Raw genomic sequence first — 20,349 nt, 5'->3', positions numbered from 1 at the left:
TCCCTCTGCTGTCCAGGTTCAGGAAGTTCAACATCCTGGGCACACACACGAAGGTGATGAACATGGAGGAGTCCACCAACGGGAGCCTGGCGGCCGAGTTCCGGCACCTGGTAGGGCGGCCAGGTCCCCTTTACATCGCGTCTGCTTTCCTAGGACTTCGTGGGATGTGGGGGGGGCGGGCCCCCTGGGAGGAGATGCCCCTCTGTGGCTGGCGACCACCCCTCCCCCCAGCGCTTGGGGAACCTCAGTCCCTCCCCAGCCCAGGACTGTGCACTCTGTTTGCTGCGTTTCTCTCCCAGAGACACTGTATTTGGGGCGCAGGGACTCAGCAGCATCTCCCACACACCAGTCCGCACATAAGTGACCTGCACGTGGCGTGTGCGCCTGGGACCTCGGCTGCGAGGGCACGCGCTCTGGCGCTGCCGTTTCCCCAGAGGTTCTTGTCGCCCCCACGTCCCGGCTGTGCCTTCTCCCCGCCCAGGTGTGGCCGACCCCAGGGTCCCCTCGGCCCCCTCCTCACGTTCGCCTCCTGGTGGCCCTGCACCACTGCCACCCGGCAGCAGGGGTGGAGGTGGGCGGTGCCTCGGCCGCCCCCCTGCAGACCCTGGGTGCATGCTGAGGACGGGCTGGTGCTGAGTCCTCAGTGCTCTCGGAGCCTGCAGGGAGGCTCAAGGCAGCCTTCACCTGCCGGCCTCTCGGCCTCCCGTGAACAGCGACCCAGCCAGGAAGCTAGACCTGGTGTGAGCGCCTCGGTCCAAACTCAGGAGCCCCAGGGCGACCAGAGCTGCTCTCGGACCCTAAGCTGTTCCCTCGACAACAAGGATCGGCTCCTTGTGAGGACAGTCTTAGCTGGGCCTGGACTGCTGGGCCTGCCCGGGGGGCTGCAGGGGCAGGTGGGGGCAGGAGAGGCCGAGCCCTGAGCCTGGGGAGCCTGGAGCAGCTGGGGAGGGAGACGGGTCGCTGAGGGGAGGGAGGGCAGCAGTGTCCTGGCTCCTCCTGTGCGTGGGTGCTGGCCGATGCCCGGCGGCAGGCAGGCTCCTGCCTGGGACCCCGCACAAGGCCCTGTGCCGTGTGCTCTGGTTCTGAGCACAGCTTCCCGGCCGCCTTCTTCCCGAGGCCCGACTGGTGTGATTGTAAATGAAAATAGCACCTTCGAAGATCGGGCCATGTACTAAGGTGTCTCCTTGTTTTACAGCAACTGAAGGAGCAGAAGAACGCCGGCAACAGAACCAACGAGGTGAGTCTGTCTCATCGGCAGGTCTGTGCGGGGGCTGGCCCAGCACCCCCATGGCCGGGGACGCCTCGCACGGGCGCTCAGGCCCAGCAGGGCAGAGCGGTGGGTGTGTGGGGACTTGGTGCATCTGTAGTAACAGCAAACACTGCATTCGTGGCTTATGGCTTTCAAACGGTTCTGCTCACCAGTGGGCCGGACCCTCCCAGCCTGCCCGGGTGGGGGATGGCGGGGTCTGCAGGCGCCTGTGCTGCTCACGTTGAGCAGGGGAGACCTGGACCCACAGGTCTGCAGGAGCAGCTCCGGGTGCAGAGGGGTCGCTGTCGGGACCGGAACTGGAGGCCGGTTTCTGCGTCTGCCCTGCGGAAACCGAGGTGCCCCTGCCCCCACTCCCCCAGGGCAGCGACCTTCTGCGTGGCCTTTTCAGAGCCACATCCTGGAGGATCGTGTCCGTGCTGCATTCAGCAGCGAGCTGTGCACGGGGACGGCAGCACGGGTTTGGTGTGCAATGTGTCGTCCCTGGTGCCCGCACAGCGTGCGTCCTTCCTCGCCGCCACCAGCACGGTGGGGAGCCGGGGCCGGCCCTGGCCTGTAGTCTCCGTGGCCTCTGGTCTCCTGTCCTCGCGGGGGAGCGGCCGCACCTCTGGTCTGAGATGTGATCTGGTATTGGCTATGCCAAGTGCTGAGGTCCCAGAAACCTCACGAGAGGGCCGGAGGTCTGGCCGTGAAACGTGGGCGTATGAGGACCTACATGTCCCGGTGGCGCCGGCTGTGATGTCACCGCCCCCCGGCTGCCACCCCCGAAGTTGAACCTCTAAGTCCGATCCGATCCGGCCTGTGGGCGGGCCGCCCGGGACCCACGCTCTCTCAGCTCAGAGCACAGAACCAGGGCGAGCGGGCAGGGACGTGCGGAAGCCGCGTGAGATCAGAACGCGGCTGTCCTGCTGAGGGGCTGCCAGGCTCCCGGGGCCTCCCAGCCGCTCCCCGATGCGGCACTGTGTTCCCTCGGGGCCGGGGTGCGGGGGGGGGGGGGGGGGGGGCCTGGGAGGGCCGTGTTCCCATTTCCCATACAGATGCTCACGTGAGGTAACAGGTAGCTAGGCGCTTTGAAACCCACATTTCTACCCACCCCCAGGCTTGTGCACATCGCCCTCCAGTCGGGGATCACACCTGGCCCGGCACCGCCCACCCCACCTGCCGGAGTGTGCAGCCCGCGGGGGAGGGGGCGCGGGGAGGGGGGTCGGGGCGGGGGGTCAAGGAGCCTTAGTCGCGACAGTTCTTCCCCCGAGTCAGTGGTCCTGGCCACGGTTCCCGCGCTCCGTGTTGGAGAGGACACGGGACGGCTGCCGTGACCGGCCTGGGGCGGGAGGGGCACGAGCCTCTGCGTGGCCCGGCTGGCGCAGCTCTCGGCCTGGGCGCTGGGGGGTCTCGGGAGCTGCAGGACCCGGATGACCGCGCCCCCTCTCTTCCAGGGCCCGCTCATCGTGACGGAGGAGCTGCACTCCCTCAGCTTCGAGACCCAGCTGTGCCAGCCGGGTTTGGTGATTGACCTGGAGGTAAGGGTTACGGTCCAGCCGTGGGAGACTTTATTTCCAACTGCTTGCTTGTGTGTTTATTCCTCAGTTTTTGTTTTAGAGGAATTTGCCTATTTGCTAAAAAAAGGTGATATTTTCCAGCCGATACTATCTTAATTTAATGATTCATGAAGCTCGGTAACTGAACTACCCTTCGAATTCTGTAAGCAGATTGTTTCAGTTGAGCTATTCTGTTAGATTTTATGTGAAGCATTGAGACGTATTTCCTAACTGAAAGGTAAATCAAAAACAAATTAAGCCCTGGGCAGTGTGGCTCAGTTGGTTGGAGTATCGTCCCCGTGTACTGAAGGGTCCTGGATTCGAGTCCCAGTTGGGGTGTGTATGAGAGGCGACCAATCAATGTTCTCTCTTTCTCTCTCTCTCTCTCCCTCTCCCCCGTCTCAAGTCAACTTTTAAAAAATGGCAACCTTAAGAAGAAAAAAAAACAAATTAAACTATGATCGAAAGAACATAACTTGACATTTTAATTTTGAAGTGTAACATCTGTGTAAATTTACCAATGATCCCTGGCTCCGGCCTGAGGCTGCGCAGAGGTCTAAGGCGATATTGCTGTCACTCTGACGGCTTCCTGGTCTCTGTCCTCTTGCAGACGACCTCCCTGCCTGTCGTGGTGATCTCCAACGTCAGCCAGCTCCCCAGCGGCTGGGCCTCCATCCTGTGGTACAACATGCTGGTGACGGAGCCCAGGGTACGTACACACTCACGTCTGCTTTCACCCCGGGCACCCACACCCCCTGCTCTAGCTGCCGCGGCTCCAAAAGAGCCGCGAGGGCCGGGTGCTGAGGGACATAGCGCAAGGGGCACGGCCAGGGGTCTGGAGGGATTCTGGGGAAGCGGAAGCTTGTGGATGTGTTTTGAGTGAGAACTGTGATTTCCCTCAGGTTTGACTAAACCGGGCAGTCGGTGGTCTGTTATAACTTACTGTGGATGAGGCCTTTATTGTTACTTCTTTAAAATGGGTGCATCTACTAAACAACCTCATTGTTAGAGCGTGCACACTCCCCGCTGACTGATTCTAGTCGATTCTCGTTGTTCACTGTACTCTAGCCCCTCAGACACTGTGAACACCTCTAGTCCCTTAGTCACCGTGAACACCTCCAGCCCCTCAGTCACCGTGACCACCTCCAGCCCTCAGTCACCGTGAACACCTCCAGCCCCTCAGTCACCGTGACCACCTCCAGCCCTCAGTCACCGTGAACACCTCCAGCCCTCAGTCACCGTGAACACCTCCAGCCCCTCAGGCACCGTGAACACCTCCAGCCCCTCAGGCACCGTGAACACCTCTAGTCCCTCAGTCACCGTGACCACCTCCAGCCCTCAGTCACCGTGAACACCTCTAGTCCCTCAGTCACCGTGAACACCTCCAGCCCTCAGTCACCGTGAACACCTCCAGCCCCTCAGTCACCGTGACCACCTCCAGCCCTCAGTCACCGTGAACACCTGCAGTCCCTTAGTCACCGTGAACACCTCCAGCCCTTAGTCACCTAGTCACCGTGAAAACTGGTTTAGCAAATCCTGAGCCCAAAGAAGGGGGTCAGGCTCCTCAAGCCTCGGTTATAAGCTCTCGTCACCAGTTCGTAGGTGACCTGTCTGGTGTCCCTTGAAAGACACCTTCCCGCCGTGTTTGCTGGTGCATTGGCGTCAGGCTCCTGCCCACAGCACAGCCTCGGCCTGAGCACCGCCCACCTGGCAGCACAGGCTCCCGAGGCAGGTCCTGCCTGAGGCAGGTTAGGCAGCGAGGCCCCAGAGCGGCACACAGGCCGAGCGCTGGCTGTGCCGGCCTCGGAAGGACCGATCCTCTGAGAGGTGAACTGGCGGGGCGGTGGGGGGGGGGGGGTCTGACCTCAACGGGAAGCGTGCTGTGGGTGACGCCTTTCTCACCCGTGTGCACGCACGGCCACGAGTGAGCGCAGAAGCATGTGGGTCTGTTTCCGAGCGACATCGGTTCAGGGCGCACTGAGTTCACAGGTGGGAAGCTGCAGGCCTTGCACATCGGCCCTGGTTCTCCGTCAGCCGTGGGGGTCACGGAAGCCAGCACCGCTGTGCTGGGTGCCTGGCCTGTGGCCGTGGCTCTCGGGGAGCCGCTCACGTGGGTGTCTTCTCCCCAGAACCTGTCCTTCTTCCTGAACCCGCCCTGCGCGCGCTGGGCGCAGCTCTCGGAGGTGCTGAGCTGGCAGTTCTCTTCCGTCACCAAGAGAGGCCTCAACGGGGACCAGCTCGCCATGCTGGGGGAGAAGCTGCTGGGTACGCACGCGCTCCTCCCCCTCCTGCTCTCCTGGTCAAGCGGGGGAGGGGAAACGGGGGCTTCCAGTGCAGCTCAGCTGAGCGGGCGGGACCCGCACCTCGAGTGACAGGCCGGCCAGAGGTCCAGGTGGCCTGTTTCCCACGATCTCGGTGGCACTTCTGAGCAGCGGTCCTAAGAGAAAGATGCTTTTGCATCATGAAAAGTGTATTCCTTGTGGCTAAAATAAGTTCCGAAGAGAAAGGTCAAGTCTTTTTAACCTTGGAGAGAAAACTAAGTCTCCTCCACATGCGAATAGGGCTGGGGCCCGTGCACGGCACACCCTGGGCGCCGGCCTCAGCGGCCAGGAGGAGGCCCTGCCCACTGCCCACATCGGGACCCCCTGACGAAGAGCTTCGCCTGCCTGCGCAGGTCCCCCCAGGCAGATGGTCCCCTTCCGGTGGCCAGTGCCATGGTGGACGAGTCTCCCACCCTCAGCAAGTCAAAGGCCGCTGGTCTCAGGCCTTCAGTGGGCGGGAGTGTCCACACGATTTCTTTACGATTTCACGGGCAGCGTCGCTGCGGACGCGCTCCTTGCCCAGCAGCGCTGCGCGCACTGCAGACACGCCCAGGGCTCCCCGACCACAAGGCCTGCTGCAGCGCCCCCTCTTGGCCATGTAGCTGCTTGTGCCACTGAATCAAAAGTAGAAAGTCGCCGTATTTCTTCTCCTCAGTTGGTGAGACTTAAGAAAGATATATTTCTCTCTGTAATGGCTTATTTGTGATTCTCTCTTTTAAAATACATGTGTGTTTTCATTGACTTCAGAGAGGAAGGGAGAGAAGCATCGATCGGCTGCCTCTTGCACACGCCATACTGGGCATGTGCCCTGACCAGGCATCGAGCCGTGACCTCCTGGTTCATGGGTGTATGCTTAACCTCTGAGCCACACCGGCCGGGCCATTTGTGGTTCTCTTTGAGGAGAGGTGAGCTCCCACCTCTGATGGCCTGGGCTGCCCTCATTTATGTAGCTAGTAACCCCGAGGCCGCCTTCCCCTCCCTTTTCTCTCCCTCGACTTCTGCCCTGGCTGGTTTGGCTCAGTCGATAGAGCATCGGCCTTTGGACTGAAGGGTCCTGGGCTCGATTCCAGTCAAGGGCACATGCCTGGGTTGTGGGCTCGATCCCCATTAGGCAGTATGCAGGAGGCAGCCGATCAGTGATTCTCTCTCGTCATTGATGTTTCTCTCTCTCCCTCTCCCTTCCTCTCCGAAATCAACAAAAATATGAGACTCATGATTTGTATCGAACTCCCTAGCCCAGTGGTCGGCAAACTCAGTCAACAGAGCCAAATATCAACAGGACAACGATTGAAATTTCTTTTGAGAGCCAAATTTCTTAAACTTAAACATCTTCTAACGCCACTTCTTCAAAATAGACTCGCCCAGGCCGTGGTGTTTTGTGGAAGAGCCACACTCAAGGGGCCAAAGAGCCGCATGTGGCTCGTGAGCCGCGGTTTGCTGACCACTGCCCTAGCCCATGTCCTGTTTGGAGGAGGTGTGAGGGAAATGCCTAATTTAATACCTAAAATAAGCTTATAAAGTCAAGTGTTTATGCAGCAGGTGGCCTAGGGAGATCTTGGCCTTAGCTGCATTTTTAAACCAACTCTGTAGGTCACTGGAGAGGGAGGCCGTGGGGGGCCATGGCCCAGGGAGGGACACGCGGCGGCTTCTGCAGAAAGCGCGGGACCGAGAGCAGCCATGAGCACACGGCCTTCCTGTGCCGGGGGCTGGCTCCTCTGAGAGCAAACCCGAGCCGGCCAGCCCCGCCCACGCTCCGGCACTGACCTGTTTGCTGACAAAGCTTTTTTATCCGTTAGGTCCTGGTGCCGGCCCCGACGGCCTCATCCCGTGGACGAGGTTCTGCAAGGTGGGCCCGCCCCGCTTTACGTCTGTCCTTGGCTCTCTGCGAGGTCCGCGCTCTCCCGGTGGCAGTCCGCGCCGGGCGTTTACTTTGGCTCGTCCCTCTCCCCGTGGCCCCCGGGCAGAGCGTTTACTTTCCTTGGCACCGAGGTTGGCCTCGCAGCGAGTCAGACAGGAAGAGCCCGCCGGGTGATAACATTCTCTCACATCCCGGGCGAGTCTGGTTTGCTCACACGGCCCCTTTGGCAGCGTGTTAGCCATCCGTGAGAACTGTGCTCCGTGCCGGTGGGTGGCTTGGCGCCAGATGAGCTCCCCCAGCCACCTCAACCCCCAGCCACCTCAACCCCCAGCCAGCTCAACCCCCAGCCAGCTCAACCCCCAGCCAGCTCAACCCCCAGCCACCTCAACCCCCAGCCACCTCAACCCCCAGCCAGCTCAAGCCCCAGCCACCTCAACCCCCAGCCAGCTCAACCCCCAGCCACCTCAACCCCCAGCCACCTCAACCCCCAGCCAGCTCAAGCCCCAGCCACCTCAACCCCCAGCCACCTCAACCCCCAGCCAGCTCAAGCCCCAGCCACCTCAAGCTGAGGGACCAGCCACCAGCCGGAGGGAGTGATTAGGCCCCTGAAGTCACCAGACTGCCGCCTGCTCACTGCCGCTGCGAGCTTGCTACTTGCTGCTGGTCTGTCCGGTGCGAGGGCAGCTTTTGTTGTGATTCCCCGGGAGGTCATTCCCTGGCCGGCTGCTCCTGTTTGAGAGGGAAGCGGAGGCGGCCCAGGAAAGGCAGAGCTGGGTGTCTGGGGACCAGGAATGGGGGCTGCTGTGTACGGGGCCGCCTTTGCAGAGTCCAGCTTGGTGGTGGGAGGCGAGGGGGCACGGGAAGTCACCAGGACTTGGATTCCGTGTTCCTAGTGTGTGTCCTTGTTTACTTGCAGGAAAATATAAATGACAAAAACTTTCCTTTCTGGCTTTGGATTGAAAGCATCCTTGAACTCATCAAAAAGCACCTACTCTCTCTCTGGAACGATGGGTAAGGGCCTTGGCAGGCGCAGTGTTGAAACCTGCGTTCAGCACACTCCCCGGGCCGTGCGGCCGGCACAGGCCTGGCCCGGTGCTGAGACCTGTGTGCGTCTCACAGAAACGGGGCTTCCAGCGCCCCTCAGGGCTCGGGGGGGCGGGGTAGCCTCAGAGATGACTCTGTGCGCTGAGTGCCATTCGTACATTTATTGAGCACCCACTGTATTGCCCCAGGGAAGGAAGAAAACACTTTTATTATATATTTTTTAAATACGTTTTATTAATGTCAGAGAGGAAGGGAAAGAGAGATAGAAACATCCATGATGAGAGAGAATCATGGATTGGCTGCCTCCTGCACGCCCCACACTGGGGATCTAGCCTGCAACCCGGGCATGTGCCCCAACCAGGAATCGAACCGTGACCTCCAGGTTCATAGGTCAACCATCAACCACTGAGCCACGCGGGCGGGCCGGCAAGTAGTAACTGCTCACCTAGAGCACCTGCTGGGCCCGTGTTGCCGATCCATTTTGGACTTCAGCATACGTGAGAGCAGTCCTTCCTGAGTGTGGGTTAAATCGACGTTAAAGCCTCTGAGTAGCCTGCCCCCTGTTAGCTGTTCTGTCAGGGCCCAGCGACCTTGATAGGAAGTGAGCATGAAGGTTAAAGTCACGACTGACCCGACTGCCTCGCCCTCCCGCCAGGTGCATCGTGGGCTTCATCAGCAAGGAGCGCGAGCGGGCGCTGCTCAAGGACCAGCAGCCCGGCACCTTCCTGCTGCGCTTCAGTGAGAGCTGCCGCGAGGGCGCCATCACCTTCACGTGGGTGGAGCGGCCGCAGAACGGAGGCGGTAAGGCCATGGCCCTCCCTCCCCGCCAGGCAGCTCCTGCAGAGAACCAGCTTCCGACACAAAACCGGAAGCTGTCCTCTCCCAGCCACCCCAGGCGGGATTCAGTCCGTTGCATGAGTGTCTGGTTCCCTCGTTGCCCGGAACCTGGTATGCAGGCATGGTTTTTAAATACACGGCCACGTTCTTTTTTCTTGTTGTCCTCTGTAGGCGGAAGGGGAGTCGGTATGAGTGGCAGCCAGGTCTTGGCAGGGGAAGGCCGCGGGGCCGGGGGCGGGCACATGTGCGGGGGGGGGGGGGGGGGGGGCACAGGTGCGGGGGGCGGGCACAGGTGCGGGGGGCGGGCACAGGTGCGGGGGGGGCGGGCACAGGTGCGGTGGGGAAGGCACAGGTGCATGGGGGCGGGCACAGGTGCGGGGGGGGCACAGGTGCGGGGGGGCGGGCACAGGTGCGGGGGGGCGGGCACAGGTGCGGGGGCGGGCACGGGTGCAGGCAGCCTTTCTAAGATGGGTCCGGGCCTGGGTGCAGCCCTCCACCTGCTGTCAGACGGGGCAGATGCAAGTTGACATTCGTTACATTGGATTTCTGTTTAACGAATGAATCCATGACTGAAAAATGCCCGTTTTGGGGGGAAAGGCTGAACCGCAGAGAAGGGCAGGATAGGGGAGCCGGTTCCTTCTCGGCTGCTAGCAGATGCTGTGGGGGCCAGTGCTATAGGTGTCGGCGTGTGATGACAAGCACAGTGCTGTTGGTAGTAATGACTGCCCGCTTTCCCGTTTGTGAAAGGACTAGAGGCCCGATGCACGAAATTCGTGCAAGAGTAGGCCTTCCTTCCCTGGCTGCCGGCACCGGGTTCCCTCTGGCACCCGGGACCTGGGATTCCCTCCAGCCACCGGCAGGCACCTGGCACCCGGGCTTCCCTCGCAGCCTCTGCTTGGTCCGGAAGGTCGTCCGGCCTAATTAGCATATTACACTTTGATTATTATAGATTGTAATCGACTTAGTGCACCGCCTGCATGGCAACCCTGAGGCTGTGATTGGTTCTCAGTCTCCGACCCCCCGGCTCGGCCGTGCTCTGCGTCTTTCCTCTGTTGTGCTGGGATGTTCCGTGGACTCAGCGCGGTTTTCTTCCCTTAGAGCCTTACTTCCATGCGGTGGAGCCCTACACGAAGAAAGAGCTCTCTGCGGTGACGTTCCCTGATATCATTCGCAACTACAAGGTCATGGCCGCCGAAAATATTCCAGAGAACCCCCTCAAGTACCTGTACCCCAACATCGACAAAGACCACGCCTTTGGGAAGTATTACTCCAGGCCCAAGGAAGGTGAGTGCCCGGGTTCTCACCTCATCGCCTCCACAGGCTCAGGCGCCCCGGGCCCTTGCCTCCCGCGCGTGCGAGGAGCCGGCACGACCCCGACCCCACGCTGAGCCATCAGACGGCCACTGCCTTTCGGATTGCTCAGAGCGGGCTTTGAAAACATGGCACCCACACAGCACAGCTGACCCTAGTGCACTAGTCGGCCTGAAATAGCTGCTAAGAAATGAGTAACGCCTTCTTGTTCTAGAGGGGTGGGAAAGGTCATTTCTCGTCTTGCATATCTGTCACATTGTCACTTTTCCACGTGGAAAGGGTAAAAGGTAGGACCGCTATGGCCAGCCGATTGATGCCAGCCTGCTCCTGTTAAAATCGGGTAAACTGAGGCCCAGGAGAAGTGCTGGAGTTCCGGGGGTGACCCAGCCAGTAGGGGGCGTGTTGTGAACAGTGTTGTGAAGAGCAGACCTGGCGTTAAGCACGGGCCTCCTGCTCCCCTGTCCTCCCTGCACGGCACTGCGAACGCCCGGTCAGGCTCATCTGGCTGGGAACATGCCAGCAAAGCTGCGTGCTTTTCAGAACCTGACGCCTCAGTGTCCGCAGTTACTCGGGGGAGTTGCCCTCCCTCGCCTGGCCAGCTGTGTGGTTACGGCAGCCAGGCCGGGCCGCAGCGCCAGGCACAGCTCCTACAGGGTTCCGAGCCTCGGAAAGAGAAACCGCTCGGCCTGACCCCGGTCCCGAACCCTCCCCTCGTCTTCCTTGTTCACATTCCCACCAGAACTTCAGGTGACTCAGCCAGGGAGCTCGGACCCCTTAAAGTGACAGGACTCCAGTATCTGACTGTCGAGGAAAAATAGTCACTTTTTGTTGTTGTTCATCCTCACCGGGTGATATCTTTTCCCTTCAATTTTTTAAAGAGAGTGGAAGGGAAGGAGGAGACAGAGAGCGAGAAACATTGATGTGAGAGAGACACATCGATTGGTTGCCTCCTGCACAGGCCCCAACCGGGCCTGGGGATCGAGCCTGCAACCGAGGTACGTGCCCTTGGCCGGAGTCGAACCTGGGACCCTTCAGTCCTTGGGTCAATGCTCTAACCACTGAGCAACCGGCCAGGGCCCAAAGTAACATTTGGTGAAAGAGGCATGCCTGTGCGTGTGGCCCTGCTAATGGCGTGTCCCCCGTGCTCCTTCCAGCAGCAGAGCCCATGGAAGTCGACGGCCCCAAAGGGACGGGATACATCAAGACGGAGCTGATTTCCGTGTCTGAAGTGTAAGTGGCAGGAGAGCGTGGCTGCCCCGGGGGCCGCGGAAGACGCTTGCACTTTGCTTTCCTTGTCCTTGTTGCCGCCGCCGCACTCAACCCGATGGGAAGACCCCAGTTAGCGGCCCGGTGTCCCCGCCTCCGCATTTTACCGCCTTTATATAAAAAACAAAAAACAAAACAAAAAACTCCCCAAGTTGTATTTAAGGGATATAAATCCTCCCCAAACAGACTTTGAAAAAGTGTGAATAAAATGAACGAAAATCGATCAGAGTGGGAGAGGAGTTCTTTTCGATCTGGAAAAGGCCACCGTGATGGTTGAGATACATTTCTTCCACCTGCTTTTATTTTGTCGTTTCGTTTCATAAAAGGTAGACAAAAAAATGGGAAAAGTCACGGTCAGTAGTTTGGCCTGAGCGCTGTGGGGCGCATGGAGTAGCCTTCACGTAAAATCTCGGGATCAGCCTCCTCTGCACTCACACCGCAAGGTAGGGAAGAGGGACTCGCACCGCCTCGATGCGCCCGAGCCAGGCCGCGCCCGCGCCCGCACGCCCCAGGCAACACCGCAGGGGCCGCGCGGGGCAGCAGCCTCCCGGGGTCTGCACTTCTTAAAATGCATTTTGCATTGTGCCCACTTCCTGCCATAACAACAACAGGACGGTGCAGTCACAGGCCGCCGCCGACACGTGCGGGCAGAGCCCTGCCTTCCTCGCCCAGAGCTAACCCTCCCCCTCCCGTTCCAGGCACCCTTCCCGACTGCAGACCACAGACAACCTGCTCCCCATGTCTCCCGAGGAGTTTGACGAGGTGTCTCGGATCGTGGGCCCCGTGGAATTCGACAGCATGGTGAGTGCCCGCCCCGAGGGCTGGGGGCTTCCTGGGCAGGGAGGGCCCCTCGCCCCCACAGACCTGGGCCGGCTGCAGGGCGTCAGACGGAGCCTGGCAGAGCGGGGACAGGAGGCTTCCCGTCGGCTGTGCCTAAACAAGCCACGTCATCCCCAGGACTTCTACCCCTGGGGGCTGTCCCCTGGCGATGTCCCAGCATCCAGGGGCTAGGACCCCTGACCCGGTTTGCCTGGGGCCTGCTGCTTCGGGGTGGGAGCTGTTACTCTCAGGGGGGCTAGTGCGTGGGAACGACAGCGCTGATGGGAGACGTGGCGGCAGCAGGGAGCCCTGCCACCTGCTCCCGGCTCCCGGCTCCCGGCTCCCGGCTCCCGGCTGGGACAGGTGCGAGCTGCTGGCACCTGGGCCCGGAGGGAGGCAGTTCGTGAGGGTCGGGTCCGAGGCCTCTTCCCTTGGGAGGAGGGCGTTTCCCGCTTTCCGGTCTGTCAGACGTGCGGTCTGCTCATCAGCCTGAAATCCAGTGTTTTTGGTTGGCTGGGTTTTTGCTGACGCTGTTTCATTTTAAGCTTTTCCACACGAAGCCATTCCAGCTCATTGTGAAAGAAGTGTTTCACATCCTTCCAAACATCCCGTGTCCTTCCCGGCCTTTCTGCTTCTCCGGGACCTGCGGACCTGCGGGCAGTCGTGGGGGGAGGCAGAGAGCGGGGAGGCTGCATGGGCTCTGCTCTGCACACCTTCCGGGCCCAGGTCCATGCAGGCAGGGTCCCAGTCACACCCCCAGGGCCCCAGTCACACCCCCAGGGTCCCAGTCACACCCTGAGGGCCCCAGGTCCATGTGAGCAGGGTCCCAGTCACACCCTCAGGGCCTCAGGTCACACCCTCAGGGTCCCAGGTCCATGTGAGCAGGGTCTCAGTCACACCCTCAGGGTCACAGGTCACACACTCAGGGTCCCAGTCACACCCCCAGGGTCCCAGTCACACCCTCAGGGCCTCAGGTCACACCCTCAGGGTCACAGGTCACACCCTCAGGGCCCCAGGTCACACCCTCAGGGCCTCAGGTCACACACTCAGGGCCCAGGTCCATGCGGGCAGGGAATGCATTTATAAAACATCAGTAATACCTGCTTCCAGGTAAGTTTCCGGTATGTCACGTCCTCACCTGAGGCAGCACAGGCTAAAACCCTCGGACCGGCCTTTCTTACACTTCCTGATTGTTGACAAAATGTCTGACAGTCACTGAGAAAAATGCCTGGGCAGTGAAAGAGCCAGCAGTCTGTTCCTGTGGACAGGTGGACAGGCACCTCTCTGTTAAGGTCACGTCCTCCATAGTGTGCCCCCAGCCCTGGGGAAAGTGCTTTGAGAGCTGACACGAAGGAGGCGTAAATAGAAAGCCTATTCCGAACACGTGAGCCGGCCCCGTGGCCTAGCGTCGACCTATGAACCAGGAGGTCACAGTTCGATTCCTGGTCAGAGCACAGGCCCGGGTTGTAGGCTCGATCCCCAGTGTGGGGCGTGCAGGAGGCAGCCGGTCCATGACTCTTTCTCGCATTGATGTTTCCCTCTCCTTCTCCCTTCCTCTCTGACAATAATAGACATATATTTAGGGGAAAGAGAGCACGTGAGATAGGCCAGTGGTACCAACACAGCTGCCATTCTCCGCCTCTGCTGTCCCTGAGCACGTGGCCTGGGCCTCCTGGGCCTCACACACCACAGGCGACACGCCTCGGGCACTGGCTGTGTGCCAGGCACCCACAGGTCGTACTCGGTCCTCACACCGCCTCCCAGCTGGTACTACTGTTACTCCCATTTCTGCGGGTGTGGAAAAAGCACCCCCAATCTAGGTGACTTGATGAGAAGGAACAGTGAGTGAGGGCGGGTATGTGAGTCCAGGGGTGTGAGAGCCTGCCCTTGTCCACCGTCCCCGACGCCTCCCACGGACAGCGGCCTCTGCTCCACTCAAAGCGGCGCCTGGAGAAGCTGGCGGGGCGGGGCGGGGCGTCTGATCTGCTGTGCACGGGCCCAGTGGGAGGCGCCGTGTGGGCCGGGCCGTGGGCCTGGGGTGAGAGGCCTGTGCTGGGGGCTGGACATCGAGTTCTGTCTTCTCCGTTATCTCCCTTGGCCCCGGGGAAATAAGATGGATGAGTCCCCTCCATCTGTGCGCAGTGCGAGTGCATTCTCCGTGCTCTGAGCGATCCTGGGGGAGAATGAAACCCTCAAATAAACACTGAAATGGCTCGGGGTCTCCACATGTCCCCTGTAGCCATCCCATCCCATTCCAGATGATTTCCTTCATTTCAGGGTCACAGTCCACGTAGAATAAATAACCCTGTCTCGCACACACAAACGCACCCCCCGATTACAGGTGGAGAGGGCTTAAGGAGCTGAGAGGCCCGCGTGCGGGCGCGCTGCCTAGACACACGCTGGGTTCGTCCGGACTGAGGAGACCGCCTTGTCTGTCCGATGGCCTGTCCTCACGGGGCCGCGGCTCCCACAGCCTCCACTCCTGGGATAGGCAGCTGCCCTGACACGGAGTGACCTCGCAGAGCTAGTCCCCGGGCTGGGGCAGCAGCTCTGGGCGCGGGTGGGTGGGTGGGTGGGTGGGTGCCCCGGGCGATGCCTGTGCCCCTCGGGAGCAGGAGCCCGCAGCCCCGGGAGGTCGTCCGGGGACGGCACGCAGGACCACGTGCATGTTCGCCTGGATTTTAGTCCAATAAACTCCTTCGCCAGGAAACCTCACCGCTCTCCCAGGCCTTTGGTCCGAGCTGATGTGACGATAAGAGGGACCTTTAGTCATGGTTGCTGTCCGTCTGCCACGCGGCGGTCCGTGTCCAGTTTAGCCCTTGAGCACCCGTCTGCCTTAGCTCCTTGGGTGGGGACTGAGAGGCAGGGGCTACGAACACGCCCGTCACAGCTGCTGAGGGACCGACAACAGAGCCCGGGCTTCCTCTCCCGCCCACTCCTCCTCCGGAGTCTACCCCCAGCTACACTGTGGCATCAGCCGCACTGGAACATTGTGCTTTTCACCCAAAACCATTGGCCTGGCGCTTTCCCTCGGGGAGCACGCCCTGCCTTCCCCTCCCCGCCCCCCCCCCCCCCAGGCACCCGCCTGTTACCCTTAGCTCCTCACTCCCAAGCTCCGAGGGCCCTTCCTTCACCTCCACGACTTGTGTCCCGAGCCCCTTCCTCCTAGGAATCTGCTCCCACCTCCGTGGTTTGCCCATCACGTGCTCTTACAAAACCACTTCTCTGAGCATCACCAGGTGCCCCCCTGGTGAGCACTGGGACTGAAAAGAAGGGGCATTTCGGGCTGCGCACCCCTCGTGCAGGCCAGTCAGTGTGTAGGACGCTCAGCAGCATCCCTGGCTCCGCTCACGAGGTGCCAGCGGGAGAGCCCAGGCCGGCAGTGGGCAGGTGCCCTCTGGGTGAGCACGCCTGCCTGCCAGGTGCCCTCTTCAGGCAGCTGAGCAGGAGGCACTGCTGGAGGCGAGGGGTTCCTACCTCCGCTGCTCTCCTCCACCTGAGAGACCGTCTGTCTCATTCCTGCCGAGCAGCCTGGAGGCACGTCCCTCCTGGTTCTGCAGGAGCAGATTTGCTGGTTGCATAACAGCCGAAAGCTTTGTGCAGCCCGGAGGGGTGGCCAGGACTAATCCAGCAGGCCACAGAGCGCTAATCCATCAGCTTAGGGCAGTGGTCGGCAAACCGCGGCTCGCAAGCCACATGCGGCTCTTTGGCCCCGTGAGTGTTCTAACGCCACTTCTTCAAAATAGGCTCTCCCAGGCCGAAAACCGACTTCTGCGCACGGGCCACGAAGTTTCAGTCGCACTGTACGTGCGCGCCCGCACGTGGAATTTTGTGGAAGAGCCACACTCAAGGGGCCAAAGAGCTGCATGTGGCTCGCGAGCCGCGGTTTGCCGACCACGGGCTTAGGGGGTGGGAAAGGCCTCCATGGGTCCCGGGGCGGGGGCCGTGCTGACAGCCTCTGTCCCCGGTACGTCTGTTGGAATCGTCTTCCTGCTTCTTTGGTGACAGGCCGTGTGAGAGCCCTGGGCCTGCCCTGGGCCAGAGCCGTCACTAACCGCCCGACGTGTCCTCTCTCCGCAGATGAACGCCGTGTAGAGCACGCGCCTGCTCGTCTCCGCCGCCACCTGCCCTTCGCCCTGCCGCTCCCTCCTGCTCTCTGTCCTCGGCGTCCTGCTTCTAGGGAAAGGGAAGAAAGGCCCAGTGTCTGCAGCCCGTTGATAGCAAGCGGAGTCCCCCAATTCAGACACCCCTGTTCCCCGCAGGGCTGTGTGCATCCAGTTAAAGGTAAAAGGGAGAGGCCCTCTCCACGGAGCGAGCGGGCTTCAGGGGAAGGCAGTCAGGACTCCCGGGGTGAGAGAGGGAAGCGGAGACGCCAGCAGCACCCAGCAACTGCTCGCCAAGGCAGGGCCAGCCCGCAGGGTCGGGACAGACCCGCGAATTCGTGTTGTTTTCTCTGCCTTAAACGGGCTGGAAGTTTCCCCGGCTCCCTGAGAAGCAGTTCAAAGCTACGTTTCTCTAGAATCACACCCCCTCCTGGCCGAGGGGCCATCCTGAGCCTGGGCAGGGAGAGCAGCTGTGTTCTGCCTTTTACTGTAACGCCCACACCAGCCACTTGCAGCGAAAGACAAACGCTCTCTCTCGGGGATTCGCTCTTCTGTCACGTTACGATTCTGGCTAAGACCAGTCGAGGGAGCACGTTTCCGCATCCGGGAGCCGTGTTTTCTGTGTCAGCGTGAATGTGCACAGCTGAAGACGCTGCCTCATCACCATGGCCGTGAGTTCGAGCGCCTTCACGCTCTGCCGGGAACAGCTGCTCCCAGCAGCGCTCAGGCCAGAACTGGTCCTCTTTCCAAGGTTGAGTGTAATTGTAGGTGTAGACGAACTCAGAAACTGAGTTCATGTTTCTTCATTGGGTTAACTTGTCTTTATTGTTACTCGCTGGTATTTAGTCTCCTAGTCATAACCTTTTCAAGTTGACAAAGAAAGAATAGCTGGCCAACCATTAACCAGAGATACTCCGAGAATCAAATCATGTGAAAGCTCGTCCTGTGTAACCGGTTGAGAATGGCTTCTTTTCGCTGATAAAGTGTTTCTCTGACAAAGGCCTTTGCCAATGGTCCCGTCGTCTGTCCTGCTTCCCCAGCCCGTTTTGACTGGTGGTGTTCTGTGACGTGTGTTGTTACGTGCCGCCTGCCTTCCTTAGTTCTGACACAAAAGTCATGTTTGGGGTCGGGTTTGACACGGTTCTTCAGATGCGTCACAGCCTGCTGTCCTTGCAGCTGCGTCTGCTCCCGCCGTCGCCGCGTCACCTAACATTAAAGCCGACGCCTCCCTGTCGCACCGAATGCCGCGTGCACCTGGTCCTTTGTGCCGAGCAGCAGCCAGGCCTCCTCCCCCTTCACACCTGAGGCGGCGGCCGGCCGGGTGTGCGTGGACTTTGCGAATGGAAATGTAAAGGAACAGAGACGTGAACAAACCCTTGATTCTCACTGCTGGGGTTCCCCTCTGGCGTGTGTTCTCTGTGAGCGTCTGGGCGGCTCACGCACGGCCCTCGCCTAGAGACTGTCCGCTTCTCAGGGAGCATTAACGCTAGTGCTGGTCCCATTGACAGCATCGGGTGAAGATTGTAACGGTTACTGGCATTACGTGTAGATTGGTGTTTTCTCTTTTTTTTTTAACATGATTAAACTTAAAAATATATTTCCTTTTTTGGGGGGTGGGGTCAGAGATCTGGGTAAGTTTGTTTTACTTTTTTCTTGCTGCTGTTGTTTTTCATAGAACAATGATCAGTTCTTTATTTTTATTTTTTTTAACGTTTCTTTATTGATTTCAGAGAGGAAGGGAGAACGAGAGATAGAAACATCAATGATGAGAGAGAATCATTGGTCAGCTGCCTCCCGCACACCCCCCCACTGAGGATCGAGCCCACAACCCGGGCATGTGCCCTTGGCTGGGATCGAACCTGGGACCCTTCAATCCCCAGGCTGACGCTCTATCCACTGAGCCAAGCCAGCCAGGGCAATGATCAGTCCTTTAACACAGGTGGGGAACGTCTGCCCCGGGGGCTGTATAGGCCCTTTGGTCTGGCCCTGCCAAGGCATGAGGGGTGAGCTAATTACATATTTGACCAAATAGAGCAGGCTAATTTTTTAAAATATATTTTTATTTAACTCGGAGAGGAAGGGAGAGGGAGAGAGAGAAACATCAATGCTGAGAGAAAATCATTGATCGACTGTCTCCTGCAGGCCTCCTACTGGGGATCGAGCCCATAACCCAGGAATGTGCTCTTGACTGGAATGGAACCGGTCAGTCCGCAGGCCGACACTCTATCCACTGAGCCACACCAGCCAGGGCAGCAGGCTACTTTTTAAGTGGATGCTTCTGTTTGGCCCGAGAATGATGTTACAAATACCCAACGGCCCTTGGCAGGAAAAAGGGTCCCACAGCCGCTTTAAATCAGATTAACAGCGTCGTCTTCCTTGGTGTTCGCTCCCTCAGCCGCTGTGCAGGCGAGGCGGTCCGGGCAGCGTCAGAGAGGACAGCGGTCAGAGGACAGTGATCAGAGAGGACAGCGTCAGAGAGGACACGTGAGGGAGGCTGTGCTGGCGCCCTAAAGAGCAAGTGCGAGTCCCGTGGCCTCGCGACCACAGCTGCCCCCATACGCACAAATCACGTGGCCCTTGTTCTAGACCAGTGGTCGGCAAACTCATCAGTCAGCAGAGCCAAATATCAACAGTACAACAATTGAAATTTCTTTTGAGAGCTAAATTTCTTAAACTTCTTCTAACGCCACTTCTTCAAAATAGACTCGCCCAGGCCGTGGTATTTTGTGGAAGAGCCACACTCAAGGGGCCAAAGAGCCGCATGTGGCTTGCGAGCCGCGGTTTGCCGACCACGGTTCTAGAGGATGTCGGCGCTGCTGATACAGGCCTCATGTTGAAATGCCTGCGAAGTGGGACTTTGTCTCGTCTCCAAGTCCCTCCCCTGCATGACCCGTGAGCTGTCCCCGCACCCACGCAAAAAGGTGCCCTTTGCCCAAAGGTGCTCCGCCAGGAAGCCGTGACCTCGGACAGAGGCGTGTGCTGGGAAGGAGGGTGAGGACAGTCACAGGCACGGCACCGGCAGCGACCTCCCTGGGTGTGATGGCGGGAGCAGCGGCCCTCTGAAGGCAGACGAGGCCCCAGGACCAGTAGCCTCCCTCCCGCCGCCCCTGCCGGGCCCACACGCCGGAACACCGTCGGGGAGAGCCCGGCTGGGGTGGAGGTGCTGAGGCCTGGTCACCGCTCTGGCACCATCTCACGCATAAAACGGGGACAGTCGGTGAAGCCGACACCGCCCACAGCACGGAACCGGGGAAGTGCCATGAAAGTGCGCCGTTTCAGAGACGCGGCCCTGACGGCTGTAGGGAACCGAGGCCGCTCTGTCCAGAGCCTCCTTGGCGGTTGTGAACGGGCGGCCCCTCGGGGAAACGGGCTCGGCCTCGGCTGCAGGCTGTGCCTCCCGCGCGGAGCAAGGGGCCAGCCGGGCCGCAGGTTCAGCACCTTCACTACGTCGGTGTGGCGCACAGCACGGGAAGGCGCCGGCGCCGGCACGGGAAGGGCCGCCCGCCCGCTGTCTGTCTCCATCCCGGCTGACCCGCTGCAGCCTGTGCGCCGGGCGGCGTCCGTCACAGCCTCTGCCAGTTCTGGTCCGAGGGGCAGCGCCTCGAGCCGCTCTTGCTGTCGGGACTGCTTGTTGGACTCACTTCCTAGCAGCCCTCACTGACTCCGAGGGGAGTGGGGAGTGGGGGGGGCAGGGGCGATCCTGGGCGCACACAGGCCTGGGCTCGGGCTCAGGCTCTGGGACAGAACAAAACACCCAGTCTCTGCCCCTTTCAACAGCTGACTTCCTTCCCTCACCTTCCCGTCTGGAAACATGCGTGCCTTCCCAAGTCGTCTCCTCCGCCCCGTCCTTTCCATCTGTAACTGTACCCCCACCCCCCACACACACACACACACTCACACACACACACTCACTCTCACACTCACACACATACACACACACACACACTCACACACACACACACTCACACACACACAAAAAGCCTTG

The 20,349-nt window shown here is 60.1% G+C and overlaps 1 protein-coding gene across 2 annotated transcripts in view; it reads left to right on the top strand.

Moving 5' to 3' along the window:
- The window catches only part of STAT1 (signal transducer and activator of transcription 1), a 33,765-nt gene extending 16,402 nt beyond the window's left edge, over positions 1-17,363 (top strand). Inside the window, exons 13-24 of one of the 2 annotated variants that reach the window (XM_079782784.1) lie at positions 17-110; positions 1,196-1,237; positions 2,704-2,787; positions 3,416-3,514; positions 4,935-5,070; positions 6,923-6,972; positions 7,901-7,995; positions 8,684-8,829; positions 9,964-10,149; positions 11,334-11,406; positions 12,141-12,243; positions 16,342-17,363. In XM_079782784.1, the coding sequence (XP_079638910.1) occupies positions 17-110; positions 1,196-1,237; positions 2,704-2,787; positions 3,416-3,514; positions 4,935-5,070; positions 6,923-6,972; positions 7,901-7,995; positions 8,684-8,829; positions 9,964-10,149; positions 11,334-11,406; positions 12,141-12,243; positions 16,342-16,356 (1,123 nt within the window). In that variant the 3' untranslated portion in view covers positions 16,357-17,363. Of the gene's footprint in view, positions 1-16; positions 111-1,195; positions 1,238-2,703; positions 2,788-3,415; positions 3,515-4,934; positions 5,071-6,922; positions 6,973-7,900; positions 7,996-8,683; positions 8,830-9,963; positions 10,150-11,330; positions 11,407-12,140; positions 12,244-16,341 lie in introns of both variants that reach the window. The other variant, XM_079782785.1, reaches the window with a different exon arrangement.
- The last annotated feature ends 2,986 nt before the right edge of the window (positions 17,364-20,349 follow it).

Source organism: Cnephaeus nilssonii (assembly GCF_951640355.1).
Source record: "Cnephaeus nilssonii genome assembly, chromosome: 10".
Classification (NCBI taxonomy): Eukaryota; Metazoa; Chordata; class Mammalia; order Chiroptera; family Vespertilionidae; genus Cnephaeus; species Cnephaeus nilssonii.
Note: the sequence above shows the minus strand (reverse complement) of the source record. Positions and strands in the feature narration are given on the sequence as shown.